Source organism: Paraphaeosphaeria sporulosa (assembly GCF_001642045.1).
Source record: "Paraphaeosphaeria sporulosa strain AP3s5-JAC2a unplaced genomic scaffold CC84scaffold_11, whole genome shotgun sequence".
NCBI lineage: Eukaryota > Fungi > Ascomycota > Dothideomycetes > Pleosporales > Didymosphaeriaceae > Paraphaeosphaeria > Paraphaeosphaeria sporulosa.
In genome coordinates, this window is record NW_017253370.1 from 883,124 (window position 1) to 908,229 (window position 25,106).

General features: G+C 52.0%; 9 protein-coding genes across 9 annotated transcripts; 2 read left to right on the plus strand and 7 right to left on the minus strand.

Annotated features, from left to right (window-relative positions):
- Positions 1-139: 139 nt before the first annotated feature.
- CC84DRAFT_1221608 (uncharacterized protein) lies at positions 140-508 on the minus strand (the record flags this gene model as incomplete). Its single annotated transcript, XM_018183288.1, has 2 exons — positions 140-356; positions 408-508. The coding sequence occupies 2 exons, from the start codon at positions 506-508 to the stop codon at positions 140-142; spliced, it is 318 nt and encodes a 105-aa protein (XP_018031439.1).
- A 1,652-nt stretch (positions 509-2,160) lies between these two features.
- On the minus strand, positions 2,161-2,967 carry CC84DRAFT_276448 (uncharacterized protein). The gene is made up of 2 exons (XM_018185722.1): positions 2,314-2,967; positions 2,161-2,263 (listed from the first exon to the last, which is right to left on the minus strand). Exons 1-2 carry the CDS (start codon positions 2,840-2,842, stop codon positions 2,241-2,243), a joined length of 552 nt encoding a protein of 183 aa, XP_018031440.1. The 5' UTR covers positions 2,843-2,967; the 3' UTR covers positions 2,161-2,240.
- A 1,708-nt stretch (positions 2,968-4,675) lies between these two features.
- Positions 4,676-7,449, minus strand: CC84DRAFT_1263118 (TrkH-domain-containing protein; the record flags this gene model as incomplete). Its single annotated transcript, XM_018185209.1, has 1 exon — positions 4,676-7,449. Exon 1 carries the CDS (start codon positions 7,001-7,003, stop codon positions 4,676-4,678), a length of 2,328 nt encoding a protein of 775 aa, XP_018031441.1. The 5' UTR covers positions 7,004-7,449.
- A 1,234-nt stretch (positions 7,450-8,683) lies between these two features.
- Positions 8,684-10,090, minus strand: CC84DRAFT_1168251 (uncharacterized protein). The gene has a single exon (XM_018179352.1). It carries the CDS (start codon positions 9,653-9,655, stop codon positions 8,861-8,863), a length of 795 nt encoding a protein of 264 aa, XP_018031442.1. The 5' UTR covers positions 9,656-10,090; the 3' UTR covers positions 8,684-8,860.
- A 279-nt stretch (positions 10,091-10,369) lies between these two features.
- CC84DRAFT_1168252 (thiamine diphosphate-binding protein) lies at positions 10,370-12,593 on the minus strand. Its single transcript, XM_018179353.1, has 4 exons — positions 12,373-12,593; positions 12,154-12,316; positions 11,492-12,107; positions 10,370-11,444 (listed from the first exon to the last, which is right to left on the minus strand). Exons 1-4 carry the CDS (start codon positions 12,375-12,377, stop codon positions 10,450-10,452), a joined length of 1,779 nt encoding a protein of 592 aa, XP_018031443.1. The 5' UTR covers positions 12,378-12,593; the 3' UTR covers positions 10,370-10,449.
- A 536-nt stretch (positions 12,594-13,129) lies between these two features.
- On the plus strand, positions 13,130-14,485 carry CC84DRAFT_1229752 (SET domain-containing protein). Its single transcript, XM_018183674.1, has one exon. It carries the CDS (start codon positions 13,142-13,144, stop codon positions 14,174-14,176), a length of 1,035 nt encoding a protein of 344 aa, XP_018031444.1. The 5' UTR covers positions 13,130-13,141; the 3' UTR covers positions 14,177-14,485.
- Positions 14,486-14,612: 127 nt separating this feature from the next.
- Positions 14,613-16,124, minus strand: CC84DRAFT_1168253 (uncharacterized protein). The gene has a single exon (XM_018179354.1). The coding sequence runs from the start codon at positions 15,968-15,970 to the stop codon at positions 14,702-14,704; it is 1,269 nt and encodes a 422-aa protein (XP_018031445.1). The 5' UTR covers positions 15,971-16,124; the 3' UTR covers positions 14,613-14,701.
- Positions 16,125-17,697: 1,573 nt separating this feature from the next.
- On the plus strand, positions 17,698-18,519 carry CC84DRAFT_1180151 (uncharacterized protein; the record flags this gene model as incomplete). The annotated part of the gene is made up of 1 exon (XM_018180458.1): positions 17,698-18,519. One exon carries the CDS (start codon positions 17,698-17,700, stop codon positions 18,517-18,519), a length of 822 nt encoding a protein of 273 aa, XP_018031446.1.
- Positions 18,520-21,467: 2,948 nt separating this feature from the next.
- Positions 21,468-23,709, minus strand: CC84DRAFT_1229758 (uncharacterized protein; the record flags this gene model as incomplete). The annotated part of the gene is made up of 4 exons (XM_018183675.1): positions 21,468-21,928; positions 21,999-23,270; positions 23,319-23,496; positions 23,535-23,709. The coding sequence occupies 4 exons, from the start codon at positions 23,707-23,709 to the stop codon at positions 21,505-21,507; spliced, it is 2,049 nt and encodes a 682-aa protein (XP_018031447.1). The 3' UTR covers positions 21,468-21,504.
- Between the last annotated feature and the right edge of the window lie 1,397 nt (positions 23,710-25,106).

Genomic DNA, 25,106 nt, shown 5'->3' on the forward strand with positions numbered 1-25,106 from the left:
GTTCAAAGATGAGGAAAACCTGCAACAGGATGAAAAACCTCATCAAGACATAGCCACTCGATCAAACTCTGCTGTCGAAACAATAAGTTTCACAGAACAATGCCGATTGCAATCAACACAGGACTTACGACTATAGTTTCTAAGCAGCACAGATACATGTCTGCAGGCAGGTGGTGCCGGACTCGCAGAAGATCTTGTTCCCATCGCATTTGCAGTAGGTCTTCTCGCAAATGTTGGTGTCGCTCAGGCCTGCTTGGCACTGCACCTTTGTGGCGGCAGCGGTCCACATCAAGGTGGTAAGAAGTGCGCCGATTGCCAACTTGAACTGCATTTTTGCGGTGAAGGTTTCGAGATGACTAAACAGATAAGCATAGTGTCGTCACGGGCTGAAGGTGACTAAAACTCACTTCGATGGACCCTGAGTGTAGTTGTAGTCGGGAGGTGAAAGTTTGAAGGTACGGGTTGATGATGAGAAGGAATAGGTGAAGAAGTTCTCGACTTTATACATGAATTCGCATTCAGGCCTCCCACATTCTGCATATCCCTTTACTGCGTCTCACATAACTTGCACTTGATCCCTGTCCTGTATGGCACTAGATAGATCGCTACGGACGAGAAAACCCCTCTGTTGATTCTGGAAGAGGGCGGAGGAGCGTAAGCCAACGTCACTGTTTCCCCACAAAACCGAGTCGCATGGATCTATACAGCTAGGATGAGAAGGTGATACCAAAGGTGCAGGATCAGCCCGAATGAGACCGAGCGGGTATTCCATAAGCGCCTGCGAAGCCCATATACAGGCAAGCAGTCTAGTTTTACTCGGATCGTGCACTCCATCTGACAGATGTCTGTTTCGCGCGCCATCATCCAGCCTGACAGCACCATACAAAGAGGTTGGAGTTTGCATCACGGGCGTTAAAGCCAAGTAGAGCTTATTTGCCCATAACAAAGCTTGTCTCGCAACCGCATGTCGCTCGCAAGGTCCGATTGGCCGGCCGGTTGTCTGAATCAGGAATCGGGAAGCGTATGGTGTGGGGCCCAATATAGGAAGGATGCGGCTCCATTCGGCGAAATTTCGTACAAAACTCTGCACGGTCAATCAAGGCATAGCCAGTGAAAGGATTGCAGTCACTTGGATACCCCACATGTGCCGGTACACCGTAAGTTTCAGGGCTGACCACATTCTGGGTATGCATGCATTGGCTATGATGATCAGAGCCTCGATAATGAAAGCAGCATATTTGCAGCGTTCGATCGAACAGTGCTGATTGAAGCCGATTGAAGGTCTTGGACATACAGTTTTGGCCCCTTGTGGAGGGCAGCCATCGGTTTACAGCAACTACGTCACCAAGATAATATTAATCATTTCATCCAACCTCTACACCAGGCCGGCAATCGGACCCCAAATTTTACTATGAAAGACCGGTCAGCAATCTCAGCCCGAATCAGGCGCCCTCTGGTAGCGGGACACAACCTAATTTAAACATCCATCGTTGATTGTGCTGAATTTAGAGCGGAGAGCCCTGCAAGTCGTTTAGGGTCCGTTCTACTGGGAAATCTGTATTTGCGAAGGGATGGAATGCCTAGCAGCTGGAAAGCTTAGATTAACCGTTGGTCCTAACCTGTGTAACGGTAATGTCAGCCTTGTAACAGGGATGCCCGCCGTAAAGAGTTATACGCAGCTGCCCATTACCTGATATGGGTTAGTTTACGCACAGGCTGGACGTGACTCAGGTTGCAGAATCTCAAAGCACTGTCTTTCTGGTCCCTATCATTGGGCCATGGTCGTTTTCATGATGCAAACTACATAATCAATGACCGTCTGCTTTACCTAACAAACCACGTGTGCTCAAGGTGAACATCTATCGTTTTGGTTAATCGAGATGGCCTAAACGCAGCCGGAACGTCGCGGATGCACGTTGGGATCCTGCCCGCCACGCGAAGCAACGAACCATGAGAGGGCGAATATAGCGTGTACGTGGCCTGAGATCATCTGTCTAGGGGAAATGGGGCGGGCTGTGGAAGCCTGTTGCAACGTAACCTTGACGTATCCTTCGGGAAGGAGTCTCGGATAAACTCTCATACTATTTCGATCGACATATTTGCTACCACACGAGTGAAAAAACTCATCTCATACTCATATACAGAATTCAGATCATTGCTCTGACTATTCAAGTCCCGACAATCAACCGAACTAGCCAAGACAATGCTGTCCAAGCCCAAGCGAGCATACTGAGACCAGATTAGATAGTGGTGAGCATTAGCACTGGCCTCCAATCAGAGTAGTCGGTAGACCTTATCAGAACGGTGACCTACGCAGGGAATGTGGACGCAGTTCCTTGGGTATGCATTGCATGGCCGGCACGAGAAGCTGCAGTCTCGGACTTGAAGTTCCAGGGCTACCACCCCAGGGACAGTGGAGGCCACGGCAGTAACAGCAAGTATGGCTGCTATGGCGAATTTGACGATAGTAAACTGCATGACTTGATTTTAGGTACGGCTCGTTCGAATGAAGGGTATGGTGGAAATGATTGCAGGAGAATACACGACGTGCAAGAGTATGATTGTGTGCTGAAGAAATGCTCATGTAACACGAGATCGTCTTTATACACTCTGCACCAGAACGCGAGGTGATTGAGCGATAGCAAAATGGCGCATCTTCGACCACGTCTGCGCGATTTTCCATTAGCAGTGCGGGAATTTTAAGTGTGTCCTGGGGGCGGTGTTGATGTCCGCCTTGCTGCTTCGAGCTAGGTAAATCTACCGCCCAACAGAATGCTACAGATGCTTCATTACCTACCTGTGTTGTAGCGAAAATCCTTAATATCCCTGAGTGCGCACACATAGGATTTGTTCAGTGACGCATGTGTTTTTGAAGCCACCGTTTTCCTTCCTACTTATCCACATAGCGCGCATGACAGTGAATCAATGAAACACTTATTTTCCGAATCTCAGAACGTGGTTTTGATGGTTATCCATTATTATCACAGGGCATAGTCTCCCACGCAAAGTGGTCCTGTGCATATCGGACCCTTTCAACTCCCAATTTCCGATTCCTGATTCCGTCCAGTATCTTTGGAACAGACGTTCAAGACTCAGAAACTTCCCTCCGATAAGCTCTGGGCCTGAAGAAGTCCTTGGTACCAGCTGGTCTCCACACTCTGCCAATATACCAAAAATCGATGCCATCTCCCGATGGGCAGGCTCAGCATCCTTCTGTTGCAACACTGTCGCTTGCCCGTCTCCAACCTCTCGATCCTGTCAAATGTAACCTCAAACCTCTTGATCGTTATCTTCTCCGCCAGTGCTAGAACTCTATTCATCGTCCCATCGTCGTACGAGATCACACATACACGAGGCCAGTCATCCTCCTTCAGCAGCCAGGCAATGTAATGCGCCAGGTCAAACGTGTACGTCTAGGAGATCTTGCCATCTCCACTCTTGGGACTGATCGGCCTGCTGTTCTGCAAACCGATAGACCACACCATTGACCTAAGCTTCGCCTTGATATGTGGCATACCAAAGTAGTGAATCATGAAGCCGCAGTGAAGTTTTGTCCATTGCAAGTTTCGATTGCATCAGCATCGCAGAATTGTCATGCCGGAGCCTAGGAATAGGAACGTCCGCAATGCTCTCGGGATTGCGAACGTGGCCGTACTGGGGATCAATGGTCGGGTGATAGCCCAACAGTCGGCTGCACGCGTCGGATTTTGCTAGCTTTACGCGGCCACGGAGTTATCAATTAGGATGGCCGATATGAACATGTCGATCTTGTGGTTCTATAGGGTGCACTTCGTGGCTACATGGTCGTGATAGTCGATTTTGGCATATGCTATTGTGGAGGACGAAGGTCCGCGCTCGGAATGTGCCTACTGTCAATTAAGGCTCGGGCGACTTACTGAGGCGATGAGTTGAAGAACTGCATTAGTGTGCTTGAATTTGAATGCCACGCGTGGATGAATGGCGGCTGAGCACACCAACCATGTAACCAGTTCCAGCCAACACCACTACACTTGTTTGTCCCAAAGCGCTATTCCCAACAGCAATTGCAAAGCGAGGCATTGTGTGTACAGAAGAGAGTGTCGCTGTCTCAGAACATCTCATCCGATACCTCTCTTCGACGATCTGATTGCGGTGTCTGACGTGCGAGCGTGTAGAAACTCGGCTTTTGGCCTAAGCCGAAGACCTGACCGGATCAAAGCATCATCCCAAGAGTTTGGGTGACCCTGTGTATTGCTGAATTAGACACTTTAGTACTATCCTCCCAGTGAAAAATGGCATTTGTTGATGAACATCCGCATATCCGTAGTTCGTACGCGATATGAGCGTGAAAAGCAGCGGAGCAGAATGCACCGCGCAAGATCGATACTTAAGTATGGAGCATATGATTTGATTGCAGTGGGACATGTTTGTCACGCTCAATTATCATCGCCGGTTCGATGAAAAAGATGCTCTGCTTTCATCGTGACTATACTAGGAAGGGTGAATACGGAAGGGCCTAGGATGGGGGGGCAGCATCAACTGGATGAGATACTACTCGCGACCAATCCACATGGTACGACTTGTTCGATTTGCTCGACACATGTGCTCAGTTCCGAGGCAGACAGTAAGAAACCATGCACATCTACATCCGGATTAGGGATTACGTAACATGTCACCGTAAATGCCGCATCTCCCCTTACTGGGACATCATACTCCTAATCTCAGCATCCTCTTCCTCGAACTCCGCCAGTTTCTTCCCCGGCAGCTTAACAGCTCTGTCCAGTGCAACGGGCAGCCCTCTGTGTCTCCCTCTCAGCATCACCAAGATCATGATGATCTTGCTGCCTGTGTACATCCCCCCGCTAAAACTGTACGCCTGGTCCGGCAGCCCGATGCTGATTCCAATCGTGGTGTAGCCGGAGACGATTTCGAAGAGTATCGTGAAGACGCTGTAGGTCTTGGGATCCTCGATGGAGTGGTGTGTCTCGATGAGTGTGATGAGGAACAGCGCAAGGGCGATCCACCAGACGTCGTGCGAGAGCTGGCCACGGACCTGTTGGGAGACCAGAGAGGGCGGGTGGGTGGGCGGATGGGCGTTCAAGCTGTGCACCGAGGTCGCGCGACCGAAGTCCATGGTGACGGACCGCTTAAGCGTGGTAGGAGTTGTCGTTGTCGCGGGTCCAGCGACACCGACACCCTGGAAGGCTGTCATACGCCGCTGGATCTGGCGACCGACGAAGGCCGTGCCTCGACGCCCGACAGTGCCGAGAGTCTTGATGGGTGTCCGAGGTGGTTTCCCTGAGACTGAAGTGGTGGCCGGTAACGCGCCATCGACGTCGAAGACCGAGCTTGTGGCGGAGTGAAGCTGTTCTACTTCTGCTTCGTCGCCTTCGTATATGCCGAGGGACCGCTCCTCGTAGACATTCGTCTTGCGCATGGTAATGATGTGGGGATACGCTGCAGTATAGAAGATGACGAGCCACAGGACTTGCACGTCGAAATACATGGCGGACGGAGAGACGATAGCATACCCACCGGACGGGATAGAGAAGCCTTCAAAGAGAGAGATAAAGATGCGCCGGCCCAACGGTATCACTTCCATAGTGGGATTGCCTATGCTCAGGACCAAGATGAGTATCCAATCTGCGGCAACGAACGAGCCGAAGGTCGCAACGAATAACCAGGTGTCTCTCGCTGGAAACATACTTGTGTATACACGACGCGGGAACCTCAAGATAAAGTCGAAGCCCTCTTTCCATACGCCATACTCTTTGTTCTTGGAGAAAAGATCGAGAAGGGTCGACATGGTCCAGATGAGAAAGCGCACAAAGACCGGGAACGACGCTGGACCAGCGAGCGAGAGAATCGTTACAACTGTTAGGACATAGTATGAGGACTGGAACGGTAAGAAGCCCGCATCCAGCAAGGTAAACCCGGCGTTGTTGTAAGCAGAAATGGCGAGGAAAGCACCTGCCCACCATGGGTTCTGCGCGTTGACGGCTGAGGCCTCCTGCTCATAGACAGCCATGTATGAACCGAGCGCGATGGCACCGAAGAACTGCCACAGTATGAAGTATGCGAGGACGAATACCGATAGAAACTTCAGCGCCCGGTATTCGACTCCGCCAAGGTACTCTCGTTGATCGGACGAGAGATTAAAGAACTGTCCGTTACGACCGATGTTGCGCTTCTGTTCTGTCACGAAAGACTGGACATTGAAATCACCCCCCAGCTTAGACTCGCCTGCCAACGATCTCCTCCGACTTGACACGGTCTGCTGGGTTTGCACGTTATAGATCGAGTGCCCGGTCGTTGCTGTATGTGGCCTCTCATGGGAAGTGCGCTCGCGGATAGGATCCAGAAACCCGATGTGATGCGGCGGGCTCCTCCCGCTAGCCACAGGAGACAATCCGATGTCAGCTTGGTTCTCCAGGATCGGTGTGGTGGGGACCGGTTCACTTGTGCTCGTCACGGCCTGCCCAGTCGCAACCTTCAAAGCCCGCGGTTTGCTTCGTCGCCTCCCCTTACCAAACGAACTCATGACCGGCAGTCCGAACATCGCTCCCGCCATCCCCACCACAGCTCCTGTGTTACCTTTCTTCGCCTTCCTGTTCTCTTTCTCCATCTCCACAATATCCTCGAACCGCTTCTCGAAGATGTGCTTTCTGAATGCGACAGTGAAGTACGACACCAGGACCTGACTGCCCATCATCATCAAAACCGCCAGTTCTACTTGTTGAAAAACGGTCAGCTGACTAACATTCACGGTGTTGAGTCCCGTTGCCGTTACAGCCGACATGACCATGAACATGCTATCCCACCATCCCACACTCCTCGCCGGACTCGAAGCCCCCCAGAAGATCAACGTGCCGACGATTGTGACTGCGATGAAATACGCATAGTGTAGGGTGATGAAGTTGATGGGTGGAATGTACGGGTCGGCAGCGGCCGCTAGTTTCCCCACACGGTCGTAAAGCTTGGGGTGTTTCGCGCCAAAGGCCTCCCATCGGTCTTTGAGGTCCATTGCTGTAACGACACAGCAGTTGACGGAGGTGATTGCATGTCGCGTGTGCCCGTGACTGCAGAGCTGAGAAAGGAGAAAGGATTGTGGCTTATCGTGCGTGTGCTGGCGGCGTAGGCCCAGAAGGGGATGAAACAGACTGGGGTGGCGCGGGCTGGTGGGGCGCGCGGCGGGAGCCAACGGCTGGCGTTCCGCCCGTGGCTGGTTCCCTGTCGCGCGACGAATCGTTCACCGCTACAACTTCGTTTGCGCACGACGAAAACATCATGGAAGAAGCAGCAACCGAATCGATAGTAGCACGATCCTCATCAAAGGGTTGGTACTCTCACCACCGGAACAAGCGATACTTCACGCCGTACCTGCTCTGTAAACTTACTCCCACAGCCCATGCGATGCGACGTCTAGTTCCTAAGAAGCTGCCGTTCCATCGCCACATTAGCACCCTACCTGACTTTGACAGACATGCTCATATAGTATTAATAATAGCTAACAATCTCACGCCCAGCCCTCCCATCTCTCTTCACCCCGGAAGGCATTGCCTCTAACACCCTTCCTCTTAGGTACGACGAAGTACAGGATCGAGTACCTATCAGGCGTCCTGCCCTCTTCAGCAACGACTCTGTGCACTGCCGAGGGATATAGGTCTAGAAGCGGTATCGGTGCTCGCGTCTCAGCAGTATGCCAGTACAGGCCAGTCGCACTATTTAAAGCTCGCATATACATGACAGCGTCTTTCCATCGACGTCGCAGCCAGGAAGCCTGCAGTCTTCAGATGCCGGATTCTAAGACCTCTGTTCTCATCCTGGAATAGGCTTGTAAACAATCTAATTTGCCCGTCAGCATTTTTTCGTTCTATCCACGACACCACTTGCGTCTAGTCCGTGCGCACACCAAGTTGGCCCCAGCCCTTCTTCGCATTCTCAATGCTAAAGTAATAAGCCAGCCTGAAACCACTCTCATGCCCTGTACACAGCGCCTTGGCCCCTTTGGCCTCTTCCTCAATGGCGTCAAGCTTGCGGATCAGAGAATTAAAATCCTATCACACAGCTGGTAGAATTCCCAGAAAAGCTGGGTTGTGAAGGCTCGAAAGCCCGCTAACACCACGTCACGGAGCCGTATGTTATCGTCGACTTTATTCTCTTCGCTACGCATGTCGTAGCTCTCCTTCTCACAAATTTACCTTCAAGCCCGCACAGGACCAAGTTAATATACCTTGAAGTCTGAAGCTTCAAAGCTCGGTCCATCCTGAGCCTATTGGTTGCCCAGATATTGTTATCGAGTACCCGCTGTGCGGCACGATAGTTGCAGGATGTGGCGCTCTCATCTTGTCCTCGTATGGGAGGTCGAATAGCGACTTGACGACACGAGAAGCTTCGGCCAGACGTTCAGGCGGTATGCGGTGGCCTGAACTGCCCATGCAACCCTTGCTTGGATGGTGCCGGGCGGATTGGTCGGCTACAGATCGCTGTGATTGGAGATCATCTGTTTTGGTCGAGGGGGAGATATCGACGATTGAATGCCGGAAAATGAGAACGAAGCCATGCTTATGTATGTAGTCTGGTATCCTTACATACTGATGTGCTACGGTTCGGGTGCAACAGATTGAGAATGCAGGTAGTGATGTCGACGTTATGCAAGAGCTTCATAGACCATTATACGGGGGTTCCCACAATGATAATTCGAAAAAGTCTATCTCATCTAAGCGGGATACAAAAACAAGATACGAGAACCGTGCCACACCCATGCATACAGTATGCTTGCACACTGCATGCACCCGATCGGCAATTTCGCCGGAAAATCCCAACCATCCATCATACCGAAAACAGAACGCCGTCAAACTCCACATTCATAACGACTCATTCAGCCCATGATCCATCTCGCCTTGGGCCGCGTCTCAGCCTCCACCTTCTCGCGCTGCTCACTTCCCCTGCGCACCTTCGCGAATGTATCCTCGCTCCATCCAGGGAAAACAGGAGCTTCCGGAGTCGCTGTCGCTACGTAGCCCGACTCCACGCCCGACGGTACGAATGCAGATGCAGTGACAACATCGGAAGGGAATGGTGGCACAAAGCCAGATGCCACGGGGCCTGGGTAGTATCCCGACGCGATGACCGTAGCCGTAGGTGTAGGGAAGGGGAACTCATCCACAGGGTACCCAGATGCGACACCAGATGGCACCGGGAAGCCTGGCACGATCCCGGACGCTTCAGCAGTCGCAGTGATGAACCCACTTGCGGGCACCCCCGGCTCCTGGCCATAGATGCTGTTCTCTAGACTCTCGACTAGGGCGTCTGCCGACTCGGCCCTTGAAATCGAGTACGTGAAGTCGCCGTCGTAGAACTCGCCGCCCCAGACTTCTTCCCAGCCGAAGCACTCAGCCGCGATCGAGGAAAACGCGGACTGGCATGTGACGGAACCCTGCGCGGCACCATTGGTGGGCATGGTGATGATGAGGTCGACGAGCTCGCTGGCGTAGGAGACGGTGATTGAGTCCGGGTTGACTTGGTACATGGAGTCTGTGGGACGGTCGCAGAGCTGCGAGATGGCATCTGAGGTTGCGGATTGCACGAGTTGGCTGATGGAGCTTGCGGCTATGCCGAGGGGAGAGGAGGAGCAGGCGAGACCATTGAAGGGCAGGATGTGCATGGAAGCCATTACTGCGGATGGGGTTCCGATGGGTCAAGCGATTGCTGCTGCTGAAGGTGTTTCTGTCTGTGTACTTGGATTAGGAGAGGGTATATTCGAGAAAGACAGAATGGTCAGAACGAGCGACTAAAAGAGTGGGCTGACGGAGGAAAGCTTGCGAAATATGCGCATACTCAGCCCTCAAGAAGTGAGCAGGCAAACCTGTGCAGTGACCTACACCGCGTACACCTGCAATATCCAGGTGAACGACTCTGCGACATTTCCATCGTAAACGGACATTTACGCTGTCCGACAGGGGTCTACGGGGAGGATTCTTGCCCCGCCAAGACGGTGTTTCAAGACATTCTCGTGCGCTGAGCCCTGTGTTGTACCGGGTCCAAAAGTAATGATACTCTAGGTATTGGTTTGCGAGTGTCATGAAGGTGATAGAAGGGTGAGAAGATGGGCAGAATGAACGTCGCAAAGGGTTGTGAAGTTGGAATGGCAGTTTAGACGTCTTCCGGTGAAGATTGCTCGCCGTGCTTCGTTCCTTGGAAAGTCGTAGAGATACCAGGAACACCGGGGCGGAAACATATCCATGCATATCTGACGGGTAAGCTGTCGATCTTCTCCAAAGAGTTCGCACGGGCATAGCCGCAGCCACAAAGGCATGCGGGCGCACTTACGAATCGCTGAGGCTATGCTCGCGTTCAAGCACGTGCACAATACAACGCGTGTGCCATAATGTGGATTACGATAACTCGGTTCCATTGACCTGCCTGAGTCTACTCGTCACGACCGCGCGGTTCGTAAGAAGGCATCCTTCACAATTTCGAGTTTGCGCCAACGTACTTGCCTGCCGGTCCTTCCAGGTGCGCATCCAACACAGCTGTCCTACCGTTCAATACGCTCTGAATGGCCTCAGGCAGCAGTTTCGCCAGCTCATCTGCTGTGCTTGCGTGCCCAGCCCAAATATCGCCTCCTGCTGCGGCTTTCGCAATACCCGAATAATCTGGTGTCGGCGCGAATGAGATGTTTAGTTCTTCGTTGTTGACCTTGGAGCCTTCTCCGTCAGGATGAACAAGCAGCATGCTCTTTCTCGGTGCGTTCCATCCCTTGTTGTTGAGGACTATGGTCAGAATCGGGATGTTGTAGCGCCTCGAAATCCAGTATACAGATCCCGGGACGGAGAACAAGTAGGTACCATCGCCAACAATCTGACACACGAACTGCTTCTTGCCCTCGTAGTCGGAGGCGAGCTTGATGCCCAGAGCACCACCGCCGGACCAGCCCAGACCGCCTCCGCCGCAATTGAGCCATGACCCGGGCAACGTGGCTTGTATTTGATCTGCCACGAACGCGGTGTTTGTGACAGCTTCGACGGCCCAGATGGTATCTTTCGGGCAGCTTTTCCGTACCTGCTGGATCAGATAGGGCGTACCAAAGTGTCCGTTCGCATCAACTACGGCTTCAGCGGCTATCGCTTGAAGCTTTTGCTTGTGGTATGTTTGGAGTGCTGCCCAGCGGTCGGAGAAGATGCTACCGGACAGCTTCTCTTTGTAATTTGACTCGAGGTATGCGTTCAGTTGCGACATAGACGTGTAAGAGTCTGCACGGTATCGATGGAGTGCTTTGATGTAGAAGACAGGCATCTGCTGCTTGAGCGGATCGACGTCGATGTGATATATTTTGGCACCGTCTTTGGGCTTGCATTGCGTATTTATCCATGGTACGTCGCAATCGAGTACAAGGATAACGTCGGCAGTTTTGACTCGCGCTTCGTTGACGTACCGTAGGCCGAGCCAGGCTGGATGATCCGCTGCAAGTTGTCAGTATGGCCCCTCACATACCGTCCATGTGCCTTACCGGGGAAGCACATATCGCTGCCGCCAGTGTCGAGTACCCGTAGCCCCTTCACGTTGTCTGCCAGCCTCACCATTTCCCCTACCGTCTTATGGTTCCGGCCGGAGTATCCAGTGATGACGAGCGGTTCCTGGGCGCCTACAAGCGCGTCTGCGATGGTCTGAACACCCAGAGCCGGCAAGCCCGCGGGTTCCACCGGGCGCCAGTATTCCTGCTCCAGATGATAGGGCGTAAGATCCTCCTCCATGGCTTCTCGCGCACCGTACAAGTACACCGGCCCCTGCGGATCGCTCGTCGCGAACGACAACGCGCGGTTGACCATCTGCTTCACGTTCTTGCCCGTCTTTATCTCACCCGTATACCGGCAGTACTGCGCCACTATCTGCTTCTGGTCGGGCACATCCTGTATCCAGTGTATGTATTCGGTCCTGCTCCCGCGCGCCTCGCCCTCGATGGTGATCGGAGACAACCCGGCAAATATCAACACAGGCGCGCGCCCGCACGAGGCATTGTGTACAGCAGCACCGAGGCCCTGGGTCCCGACGTCGACGTGAACGATCACGCATTGCGGCTTGCCTGTGAGCCGGGCGTACCCGTCGGCCATCGAAAGCGCGACCATCTGCTTGCTGTCAGTGCGCGACTCGTGTGCGCGACGGCCTACGCACCTCATTTGGGCAGGTAATGATTTTTGGGAACTGGCCCTTCTTCTCATTTTGACCCTTGACAATGGCCTCCATGATACTGGGATGGTCGGAGCCCAGGTTCACGAAGCAGTGCGTGATGCCCGCCTCCCAGATGGCCTCGAAAAATGCGAAGGATGCCGTATAACTGCATTCTGTCAGTGGTGCACTACTGCGCACACTCTCGAGGACATGACCACTCACACCATGATGCCGGCGTACTTTGGACTCACGCCTAGTTTCGCGTGCTTCCGGCGCTTGAGGATGTCCTATCTGCTATAAATCCTGCGAAGACAGGCCGCAACCTCGGGCACCCCATGGAGCTCCGACATAGCGCGAGCCGTCTTGCCTGATCCGACCTGCGTGCTTGGGAATGCCCCACCCCCGACGCGGGGAACGCTTGCGCGGTTGACGTGTTGAGCATGTTGACAAGGGTTGGCTTTGTAGCCGGCATCGGACTCGGTACGTACTGGCGCGGATAGCCTGGAGCTGGCAAAGAACGGCTCATTTCCGCACTCCCCCACCTCGTACGCCAGCACAACCATCGCAATCCTTATCCCATCCATCACATACACCTTGGTTGAAGGCATCGCAGAGGTTGCAGGAAAGGACGTTGTGCTTGTGCATAGCCTGGATATGCTGGATCGCCAGCGTTCATCCACGCGAAAAGCCCGAGTGCTCACCTCTACGACGCTGTTGCCAGCTGTACCTTGCTGTATGTCTATACGAGCCATTGCGACAGCTGAATGGACCAGTACATCGTTTAGAGCCTCTTCTGGAGTCTGGACGATGCGCCGCGGGGAGCGTCTGTCACAAGGGGCAGCTGTAACATCTGGAGCTGAAACGTGTTTCACCCTTTGCATCCTCAGGTATCAATATCAACTATGGTTCTCCCATCTTCGGATTGTTCTCATCGTACCTGTGCAACGACAAATTTTCCCTTCTCCGTGCCACTAACCCGTTCGCCATCATTATGCTCACCCTTGTTGCGCTACTTCTCACCGCGTTCGCGTCTCCTGCCATATCCTGCAGCGAGTCCTCATGGATAACCTTCTCTCGATCATGCCTGGGCCCACCTCAGGTATGGGAGGCACGACCCAGCCCAGGCAAGGGCATTGGTGTATACGCTACCAGAGTCATCGAACCGGGCGACACCATTTTGTCTGAGCCAGCGATGATCCACATCACCCCTCCCGAATTTCGAGACGGCGTTGCATATCCCCTGGGCGACATCAACACGCTCCTACAATCGTCTTTCGATGCTCTTTCCCCGGAACAGAAAACAGAAGTCATGTCTCTCCACGCCCACATGTCACCTTCAGAGGATGCCAACGACACGCTCATGGCCATTATGCGTAGCAATGCATATACTACCGGTAACAGCCTCGGATTGTTTCCCAAGGGCGCGCGCATCAATCACTCATGCCGTCCATCTACTAGTCAGTACTGGAACCCTCAGACAGGTCGCCGCATTGTGTACGCAAATCGGCGCATTGAAGAAGGCGAAGAGATTTTCGCTACCTACATCCCCTTGCTGTACAGCCATGAGGCTCGCCAGAGACGCCTCGACCAGTACGGTTTCAAATGCACCTGCGAAGCCTGCGCGCAGGAGCAGGAAGCGCGACAAGCCAGCGATCAGCGCAGACAGGACCTCCAGAAGGCGTTCGTTGCGTTTGAGCCGCAGCTCACGTTGTCCGTTCCGCAGTCGGTCGTGGGCAAGAGGAAGGCACGGAAGAACGCTGAAGCGAGCGTTCAGCTGGTCGAGCAGCTCGAAGAAGAGGGACTTGCGGACTACTACGTCAAGGCATATCACATCGCCGCTATCGCGCATGCCAGAATTGAGGATTGGAAGCCGGCTACGCTGTGGGCGAATAAAGGATTCGAGACGAGTTTGCTGGCGGACCCGAATGCGCGCTCGACGGGTGCGAGGGAGTTGCAGGCTTTGACGAACCATCTGATCATCAAGTGGAATGAGGAGTTGAGAGAGAATATGACGCGGCACGGTTGAACTGTTTGCAGGCTTTGACGCCATCGAAAAACCAGCATGTTGACAAGCAAGACGATGGGCCATTCGAACTACACTTTTCCAGGTGAAGGCCATGTCTGGACGAATTGAGGCTGCCACATTGGACAAGCAGCTTATGGTGAGCACGAGGATGAAATACTTCCTCGCTTCTGCCAACGTTGCACCGCGACTTAGTCAACAGCTTTCAGATGATTGCATACCGGAGGCGATGGACATGATGCACGAGGATAGCTTACCTTGACCTGGTATGGCATTCCAGTGTAAGCAAGGTTGTGGGTTTGAGGAAAAACCAAACGTGCTGAGCCGGCCCCGCCCCTAGACCACCGAAAGACGATGGAGGAAAAGCAGATGTAACTGCGGGTGTTGTGTCTTTCAACTTGGAAAATCACAGTTCGTGATTTTCAAGCAGCTAAAGTCGGTCCACTGGCACGGTCATGTCTATAATCTATACCTTCTGGCAGACCCAGATTGGGTGCTTCAAATATACTCGTGCAGCTTGACCATTGTTCACAGAAGTTGCTCCTTGCCCCAAAGACCGGCCATTTTTGCGTTGCCTGCGACAGCGTCCTTCCACTTTTCGTTCTTCAGGATAAACCGCACTCGCGCCTCCAGCCACTCGGTGTTCCCCCAGAAGCCCCAGCTGGCCTGGAAGCGTAACCAATCCACCAATGCCATCTCCCAATGATTCACCAAAATGTTCCAGTCATATTCCTTGCCAGACTCTTTCTTGAGCCTCACCCAATACCGCTTAAGCAATTCCTTCTCACCATCTGGCATCGCCAATTCCCGCGGCACCGGCCGATCATCTACAAGCATCTCCAGTGGCACCGAGCAGGTAAATAGTTTCGCTAGATCGCACACACCGAGTCCAAGCCCGACATACTGGAAGTCATAGAAGACGACCTCCTCGCCATTCTTGCTTGTGAACAAATTCTCGCTTTTTACATCCCCGTGGATAAGCGTAGTGTACCCCTCGATCGGACTCCAACCTTCCTGCTTCGGCTCCAGCACGCTCGCCACCAGCTCCGCAATCGAGAACTCGTCCTTCTCCCAGTCCGTCAATGACCACCACTCGGACCCATGGTCAGCTGCAAGGTTCGCATACTCTGTGCGGCGCGTGGCCAGATACGTGTATCCGCCATTCAGCCACACAGACTTGTGCCGCGCGTCTTGGCCGTCGGTAGTGACCTCCTGCAAAGGCGGGCGAACGAGCTGGCTGCGGTCCAAGCTGGGGATGCGCGGCCACCAGAACCCATGGAACGAAGAAAGCCAGTCGAGTGCGGCATGTACTTGGATCTGATTCAAGACGTCGCGTTTCTCGCCTGCGACGGGGTAGGTTTGCTTGAGGTCGCTAATGATCATGGCCATAGATACGCCTCCATCGGAACGCGGCTCATATATGCTCGCGATGTGTCTTGCGACGGGGATGTGGGGCGGTAGTTGCGGTGCGAGATTGGTGTAAAAGTACTGCTCGACTTGATAGCTCAGAATCTTGCGCGTATGGCCTTCATTGTGTGCTTTGGTGGTTGGAGGTGTGATGAGTTTCAATATGTACGACTGAACTTCTTGTGGCGTTGAAGCGCTTGATGCTACTGTTGATCCTGTTCGCGACGTGGCGCCGGATGAGTTGGGCGACACGTTTGGGGTTGCTGTGATGCGACATATTTCCCCATACCCTGCCCATAGCGATTGCAGAACATCAATGGACTTTAGGGCTAGGCCTTGATTAGCTAGTAGCGAGGACGCGACCTCGTGCGCGGATTGTGCTGAAGGCATTGTGGGCAGTTGGGGGCTTGAGAAGATTCCCACGTAACGGAGTAGGAGCACCTGTAGAATCGCGCACAAGATGGTGAGTCGGAATAATTGACGCCGGGTCTGCCGGAGTCCTATCAAACCGGGCATGTAGAACGCATGGCAGTTTTAGGGACATCTGTGGAATTGTCGACGACGTGTGTGGTTTTCTCGAGGGTGAGGCTTCTGTGGCTGTGCATCCGCCAGCCACACGCCATCTCGAAAAGAGACACAATCGCGACTTTGGTCTGGAATCAAAACCTCTTCGTCCACATTTCCTCTTGCATCCACAGCCTCGATAACCGCGGGGGAAAGTGCGCACACGCTCTCTGGAAGATAGAATGGACGTTTGCTTGGCTCACGGGTACCACAAACGGTTGTAGATCCCACAAAGCGCACGCTCAAGCCCGTCGGATTTCTGCATGTACACCAGCCGTGGACTACCGGCGCCCTCTAGCAAAAACCCATTCCGTAACCAATTTTGAGAGCACGATTTTGAAGGTAATCTCCGCAAAAAGTCACGCGGCGCAACTTCCCAAAATTATAGATAGCATTCTGGTGACTTTGGACCAGCATGCACGCGTGATCGTATAGATGCGACGAAATCCAGGATAGACTATCAGATGACGGATTTATAACCGTCTCATGTATTGAGATCCTACCGGATAAGGTGTGCTGGATTCCAGGGTTTTGTGTCAGTCACTGTGAATAATATAAGAGCCAAATCTGTACTTCCAGCTAAATCTAACTATCAAGGTCAGAATTGATTGCTCCCAGCAATCACTCTACAGCAAATGGAAGTCTACATAAATCACTCCATGAGAAACATTGAATTGTGCATTAACGAGGGCCAAGGAAAAATGGCAGTAGGACATTTACTGATTCACAGCACGATCGGCGGTACATGTAGTTGCTCGAATCTTACGATCAGGACAAACACTCTAGCAAATTTGACTGTCGGTGATGTTCAGGTTCACGCTCTTAAAGCTTCTGAGCCTTAGAACCCGCCATACATTTTACTTTTTAATGCTGGGAGGGCTGGGTGACCGTGCATCTCATCTACCACAGCCGGTTCCGCATGCTGACAGTCTTGACGTCCACATACGGTTGGCCAGGTCGCCCACGGCCTTCAAAATCATATCATTTCGCGCGTTGCATGTGCTCAAGGCATCATCGAAGCTTATTCACATAGCACCTTCGCCATTTCAAGCATTTCAAATGATCTGTGAATCCTAGGGTGGCAGGGGTCCCGTTCCGCATGCCTAAGCTATCTAAAATCGCGGAAAAATATCTAGTGTATGCTCTAGCATACATTCGGAACTATCATGCGATAACAATCGACGGTGTCCTGCATCTCTCAGTGCGTCACAGTGTCCGACGATAAAAGTGTGAATCCTTGAGACCCTACTGTGCACCTCAACACTGACGTAGGGTTGCAATTTCACAAATGTATAATAGAGTGAGGCGGCTGCTACGTTCTTATTGGTTGTGTCTGCCACTGTGCATCTAGGCGTCCAGTGTTAGCGGCCGTTAGCTCCTCGAACATTGTCTTGTACGTTTCCAAGTCTGTGAAGCGTAATGGGAAATCACATTTCACCATTGTGTTTCAATATTGCATTCACCACTTACAAGATCACACAATGCAAGTATGGAAATCAGGCTCGCGATACATTTGCCCTCCACCATCGTTTTCTTTCCATTGGTCTGGAATCATGGCACCGGTTTCTGGATTTCGTCCCTGCAGCACTTTGAGCGGAGTGGTATACCCTACTCGATGCTTTACGTACCGGTTTCCCACGGGGACTGGCTCTCATTACTCTTCATCGCTGCCATATTCATTTGATGAGACAATTCCGAAGATGACGAACCCAGCAAAAATTTCCTCACGCCCAAAACAGACTGCTGGGTTTGGCAAGCGTCACAGGACAAAAGCACATACGCACGCATCAGTCCCCGGACGAGCGACGAACCTGCCAGAAACAGCAGCGATGCATCCTAACGCTACCGTGTTTATATCATCAACCACGCTGGAAAAGACACATCCATCATCAGCCTCGGACTCCTTGCACGGTGATGACAATCTGCCATCCACGACTTCCAAACCAATAGGAAGATCTCCGGACTTGACAGATCAGACCAGCATGAAGATCGGTCTCGCTTTCCTCGGCGCGATGCTTCTCATTATAGTATGGCTGTGGATGGTCTTCTTCGGTCTACCAAAATACCGCAGGTACTTAGGTCGCCGCGGAGCATGCAAAGAGGCCGAACCAGTTCAAGGTCAATGGTGGGACTGGGTCAAGGCTGACCGTGAGAAGCCCTGGATCCCAGCATGCAGTCGAAATCCAGAATTCTATCAGGTGCGAAACTTGAGCAAGACCTCTTCAGCAGTGCTGGGAGAGGGTGCTGCAATGTCCCCACTGCGAGCGTCTGAGGCGACGACGTTAGGCTCGTGGCCCATCCAGAGTATGCCTGATCAATTCGACTTTCTGAAACTCTCTACGGCGATGTATTTGTACATAGAGGTGCACTGGTAAGTAGAACAGCTATTATAATTTACTTAGAATACATCTCACAAAGCTACTTTACGTTGACTCCACTCTGGAACTTCCTCTCTACTATCCTATATAACCACGTATAATACACGTCAATGAAGCGCAGTCACAACGAAAGCCAACATTTGAAGTTCTAGAGTGATGGTTGATTGTATGCTTAACACAACGAGATTAACTAATGAAGAATGGCCACTTCCTCGGCAAGATCATCGGAGGCTATCCTTTCGCGGAGTCTTGCCCGCTGTTTGCGCTCTTTCGTGAGTCTAACGAGCAATCTTCGCTGTATATCTGGTGGACTTGTCATGCGGGAGGTGATCAAGTTTGCTACATCGGCGGTATCTGGTCTCTGAGCTTTGACGTAGAAGAGGCGATCCGGCTTCTGGAAGTACGTCATATTGTGCTGCAGAGTAGTTGTGAGTGAGGAAGCGTCTCTGTTATGAAGTACAACAGCTGTCTCCAATAATTGAATTGTACTCTGCCAAGTGGGACTGGGCCCGCTACACTTGATCTTCTTGGTTTCGAAACACCTGGTCGTGATGTAGGCGAATGTAGCAGAATCCTCCGAATCCGCAAGGATGCCAGCCCATGAGTTTTCTTTCTCGCAGGTGACCCTGAAACATCTGAATAATTCATGTTCATGCGGCCACGCCACCATCAAGATCTTCCCTTCACGGTCAAGTCCTGTATGCTGAAGGATTTTGAATATCCTTCGAATCATTCTCAGAACGTGTTGTTGAAGTTGAGAAGAAAGTTTAGTCAACAGATCGCGGATAGTGTTGTGTCGAAAGGCGTTGATAATATCGACCTTCAGGAGCTCTTCCCATAGATGTGTTTCAGCATGGGAAGATGACGACATCGAAAAGACTGGAAGTAAGTCGGCTATCATTTCTCGGAGTGGCACTCTTCGAGCAACACGCGTGCAGAAGCTCACTTGTACGGCCCATATGCTGTCCAAGAAAGGGACAAGCATTTCATCGTCTTGCTGAAGTCTATGTTGTTTCAAAGTCAGACCAGGAAGCTTGTGTGAAGCGGCGATGGCCTGAAATATGACGTAATTTCCGGCTTGCATCCCAAACTGCTTCTCGTCAAGCTCCCAATGAGATCCATGAGGCCAAAGGGGCTCGAGGAACTGAGATGAAGTTGCCCAGCAATGTTTTGCATCGGCTACGCAATTCCCATTAACAACGACAGACGTTCCAATAATCAGCTTGCTTAGTAGATCGAGAGGAATTCGAGGTAGGCTTTCAATGGAGACATCTCTGCTCCAATGGAATTTGTCGTTGACATTCAAATCAGATAAGTAGACAACCCCGTTACCAATCTGGATGGCGAAAGGCATCATATCTGTACCTCGAACTAAGAACTCGCCGGGGCCCCATGTGTCAAGAAGATCATACGCAGTTGTACAAAGATTGTATATGGTTCCTTTGGTGGATGGCAGGGAAGGGAAGCGGAGCTGCATCATGTTGAACGCAAGGACATGAGATTGTATCATGTCTCCGATGCTTGTCAGATTGTTAAGACTCGCTTCTATCCAATCTTGTCCATCAGTAGATGTCAAATTGCCAAGTAGACGGATTTTCTTCAGCGGAGTATCCAGAAAAAACGGCCGGATGGTCCCAGCATGTGCCTGAGTGTACGATAAAAAACCTAAGCATACGACCTGAGTGGCCAAGCAGCAGATTTGGAGACTAGCATTGACACTGTCGTCGTAGGAGACTTCCGTAATGCCTTGCCCAAAGGGTCGTAATATCTGCGAGGCCGTCTTCTGGGCCCTCAGAATATCTACCGGGCTTGTGTTGGGTATGGCAGATAAATCTTCCAACTCCGATAGCAGCTGGAGGGGGAGTTCGAAGTCGATCCGACAGACCTCTACCGAAGGTTCCAACGGAGATTGTTGACGAGTATATTGTGTCGGTAGCCACAGTATAGTGAATGAATCGCAACAAAGCCCTGCAGCTTGAACGTGGCCTACAGCTTGGCAGAAGCGTCCGAGAGAGTTTATGAGCCGGGAAATTATCCTACAATGCTCCGCATCAACACTTTCGAGAGGTTGAGAACATGTCACTGTTGCCACAGAATTTTCCTCTTCAAATCTGATAGAGCCATCCCAATTTTCTGTGTTTCGGGTTGTTGGCGTGACACCGGCTACACCGCAGAGTTCTTCAACAATTTTGATAACACGTCGCCAACTGCCAGAAGGAGAAAAAGGTACTTGTGTTGGGGCTGATTGATAAAGAGTGGATCGATCGGATGAGGGGAACTGATGTACGCATCCTGGAAGATGAACACCAGTTCGTACTGCGGGAAGATTGTATATGCTCGGTTCAAAGTATATCCAGGGAGCATCGTTGGCCTGCTCGAACAAAAGTTCTGCAAGTTCATCGTGTGTATAGCCAATCTCACCTAGCTCACGAATCCAGGAGTACTCGCCCTGGGGAACGACCTCAAATCGTTTTTTGAGTAATTTTTGCAACACCTTGATGTTTTGGGAACGCAGCGCTTCCCTTATTGTCGTGGGAGGATTGACTAAAGATTGAAGGCTCGATTTGAATGCCTGAAATGATGGTCCTTCGGTGAGAATGGTCACTACCGACTCGATATTGGGAAGCTTCTCAATCTGAACGTTCTCAGTTTCGTTGCCAGATTCTCCTTCTTCTTCCTCATTCTCGTCTTTGTCATTGTTTTCATTGTCATTTATGTCATCGATAACTTCATATTCTTCTTCCATCTCTTGTAGGGGCTCACTCCTCGCTTTGAGATAATGGTCCAAATGGTAGCTCCGGTCTTCTTCTTGATCTAAAATCTGCTGCAGTTTTTGCTGATCTGCAAGGCTGGAGTGTGGTCGATTAAATCGACAAATGTGCGCCGTCACTTCTTCCCGTCTCGATCGAGTTCGGAGGAAGCGAACGGCTTGCAGATGGATATGGTCTCTCCTCTCCAATCCAAGGTCTGCTAGGAACTTCTTCAGAAGTCGGTCATGGTGTGTTGAGAATCGTTCTGGCCCGATATCTTGCAGAGCACGAGTATATAGTGGTCGGAGAAAAGGATCCTGGGACAGTGTGCTTGCCAGGTATTGAGTCGCCGACCAATGAACATCTCCAAACAGACCCGCAGATGAGCGGCTATCCAGAGAAGAGTTTGCATTGATGCCAGGTTGGCCATGCTGGTCAGCGTGTCTGGATGGTCCACTCCGAGCTTCGTCTTGCGCGTCTCTATCACTTGCACTTGCAGCTTCTCTGCGTCGTTCCATCGAGCTTGGTCCTTATATATCGATGCCAGATTGGCCATGCTCGTTAGCGTGTCGGGATGGTATGTTCCAAGCTTCATCTTGCGAGTCTGCATCACCTGCACCTCTAGCTTCTCGGCGTCATCCCATCGGCCACCAAGTCTGTATGCCGATCCTAGACAAAGTGTCCTTATGCTCTTGCCCTAGCACCTTCTTCCGCGCTTCCGCTGACTTCGTAGCTAGTGTTACAGCGTCGGTAATATTGTCCATCCTCTCTGCATACCATGCTGCACGGTAGAGCACTGTTGCCCACTCTGCTGTCGACGACTTGTCTTTGGGCTGCTGCCCTATAGCGGCCTTGGCATGCGCATAAAGTGCCTGACATGCTGCCCAGTTTTCGTACTCACCAGTCGGAAACGTTGCGAACAGGTTACTGACAAACTGCTGCTTCCACCGCTCGAGCTTGTTTTCCCGCTCGAGCCATCTCTGCGTCGCTAGCTGCACCAGCGCAGGCATCTCGAAGCTCGTGCCAGCAGTGTCAACAGAAACAAAAGAGAAGTTTTGGAGAACTGCTACAGCATCTCTGAATTCTACGTCACCCGCGCTGGACTGTGATATATCGTCCCCTAACTCGTCGTCGCTGCCATCATCCGCCTCTGTCTGGTTTGTTTGCCCTCCTGCCCGCTCGCTGCAAGGTCGCAGTAGGGCCTCTGGAATCCCTTGTCGGTCAAAGAAACTCATCAGCGAGAGCAAGTCCGCTGCGCTTGGTTGTGTCTCCCTTATGTGCTCAAACGAGATTTGCCAGGTAGCAACGATAGAGTTCTTGGCCTCCCAGTCTCGCCGGAGCGGGCCGTTATTGAGGGTGAGTAGGCTTGATCGCTTGCGCTCGCTCTTCCTAAATTCCTCTAAGTACTTCGCCACTGAGTGTCGGGGTGCTCTCTGCGAGATATACGCTGCAGCTTGCACAATAGCGAGCGGCATGTACTCAAGCGCCGCTACAAGCTCGGCAGCATCGCTGTTATCTCCCTGCACTCGCAACTTCTTCTTGAAAAGCGCCAGCGCATGCGCCTCGTCCATTGGCTTTACACTAACAATGTCGCGCTGCTCAACCAGCCTCAGCGCTGCTTCCTTGTTCCGCGTCGTGGCAAGGATAGAGCCGCGCTCGCAGTGGGGAAGGTACTCGCGCAGCGGTTTCCGAACAACCTGCGCGTTAGTGGTCTGGCCTTGACCGTCGCCATTCCCCTGGCCGCTAAGAAGAAAGCGAGGGTCGTCAAAGTTGTCCAGCACAAGGAGCCATCGCTGCTTGCAGTCGCACAGCCAGTTATGCACCAGCTTGAAGATGTTGGCCTGCAGGTCTTGCCGTCCAGCGATCTTAACACAGTCGGCAATGTCGCGATAGCTCTGCTCGAACCGGGCGGCATTGCTAGCGTGCACCCAGAACACCCACGTCTCAGGCGACTGCTCGCGCGTGCGATAAGCATGCTCAATAGCGAGCTGCGACTTGCTTCTCTGCAATTAGCATGCAGTGCTAGCTAAACAGCCTCCTGCGTACCCTACGCCGCCTAGGCCGACGAGCGCAGCCCGCGCGTTCGGTTCAGCACATCTCTGCTGGAGCTGATCGAGTGTCGACCCTCGCTCGACCAAGTCGACTTCGCGGCAGAAAGGTATTACGATCGATGGGTATGGTGGAGTCTCCGGTCGTTCTGAGGCGGGGCTATGGTCAGTGCTTGCTCGGGCCCTACATGTCTAGGGCAGTCCGGCAACTCACCGGGTGGCACGTGGAACGCAGTGTTCACTAGGCCGTTGGCAATGCCCGCTTGGAAGCCAGCATTCGCGTCACCGAAAGAGATTGCGAAGGCCATGATACTTTTGTAGTAGTAGCGTCCAAGCAGAAGTGCTTGCGACCAAGTGCCAGCTGTAGTAGATAGGCTCAGCCTGGCCATTCAGGCTTGGCTTGCAGACCTCCTGGCTACCCGACCTTCCTCACCACTCTAACATTACCGGCCCCCAGCTGCTTAATGATGCCGGGCCAGATACCATAATTCCTACCGCTAAAAGATGTTGTTCCTGCCATGATACGGTAGCAGTACTGTAGTGCGGTATTCAAGGGTGGTGTCTACGGCAAAACCTCAGCTATGCTTCAGCCTTGCGGTTTGCTCACCAACCATTATACGATTCTGTCATGATAGATCCCCACATGCCACGGTTCAGCTCAGAATTCTGCCATATCATTTTCCATATCCTTCTCACTTCTTCTTCTTGATCGTGATCAGGTCCAAAATGACCAATCCTCTCAACATCACCGCCAGCATTACGAGTATTACTATGCCAGCCGTACACGCATACAACTGCTCCTAGAAGACAACTGCTCCTAGAAGACCTACAGCAGCCCAAAGAGGCGCCAAAACCGTCAAGCGCCTATCGAAGGACGTACAGTCTACCGACACATCGCTTAAATTGCTTCAAGGTGCTGAAGATAAAATAAAATAAGGATCTACTCAGCGCAGGCGTAGTAGAGGAGTCCAAGACCACAATTAGCAGCTACACGCAAGCATGCAACCTCTTCAAAACTAACCTCCAACACTAGGCTCGACCCTCAGAAGGCAGGGAATTAGCATAGCAGGATCGAACAAGCGTGGGAATCTTCAAGCAAGGGCAGATCAAGGCTATATCAGAGCACCTTCAACGCTGCAAGCTCTTAGTCAAAGATACTACTAGTCCTAGCCCTTTTATTCCAGTAATCGTCCCCTGTGGGAATGGCAATACAGTGTAGCGTAAGACACTCCCCTATGGTCTACGAGAGCACGGTAAGAAAAGGGGACGCCTAGAGGTACCCCTTCTACTAATGCATGACTTTCCTTGTCTATACCTACTAAAGTGATGTGATGGGTGGTCGTGGTGGTAATGGGTGAGCGCAACGGCAATCCTTAGGCTGCGCCGGTCGCTACCACGCGACAAAGAACACGTTAGCGAGGGAGATGCATTCATGACAAGAGCCACAATTATTTTTGGATCCTTATCTAGGTAGATCGGATGTAGCGTATGGCGCAGTATTGATAACAACACCAAGCTCGCGCATTATAAATTACAGCTAAAGTGTCGCACTGCTGTAAGGGCACAGAGAAACTCTCGGAACAGGGTTATAAAGCTGCAGATCGAAAGGAGGCTTCTAGTACAGGATCTGTACAATTAAAACTCTCGTTTCTATCTTCCGAGATATTGATTAGTCTGCTAAGGACTCATGCAGCCGGGGTGGGAAGAAAAGCACAAGCTGATGAGCGTCGACGAAATGATCGACAGTATCGACAACATTGCGATTGTTTCGGCCAAAAGCTAGCAT

What these genes read in the sequence shown, in the direction of transcription:
- CC84DRAFT_276448 (XM_018185722.1), bottom strand. Translation starts at nt 2,842, where the DNA reads ATGTGTGCGCACTCAGGGATATTAAGGATTTTCGCTACAACACAGGTA. An exon ending in ACTGCGTCCACATTCCCTGC is followed by an intron (nt 2,264 to 2,313) that starts GTAGGTCACCGT and finishes ATTGGAGGCCAG; the next exon opens with TGCTAATGCTCACCACTATC.
- CC84DRAFT_1168251 (XM_018179352.1), bottom strand. Translation starts at nt 9,655, where the DNA reads ATGGCTTCCATGCACATCCTGCCCTTCAATGGTCTCGCCTGCTCCTCC.
- CC84DRAFT_1168252 (XM_018179353.1), bottom strand. An exon ending in TCATTACCTGCCCAAATGAG is followed by an intron (nt 12,108 to 12,153) that starts GTGCGTAGGCCG and finishes GACAGCAAGCAG; the next exon opens with ATGGTCGCGCTTTCGATGGC. An exon ending in CAGCGATATGTGCTTCCCCG is followed by an intron (nt 11,445 to 11,491) that starts GTAAGGCACATG and finishes GACAACTTGCAG; the next exon opens with CGGATCATCCAGCCTGGCTC.
- CC84DRAFT_1229752 (XM_018183674.1), top strand. Translation starts at nt 13,142, where the DNA reads ATGCTCACCCTTGTTGCGCTACTTCTCACCGCGTTCGCGTCTCCTGCC.
- CC84DRAFT_1168253 (XM_018179354.1), bottom strand. Translation starts at nt 15,970, where the DNA reads ATGCCTTCAGCACAATCCGCGCACGAGGTCGCGTCCTCGCTACTAGCT.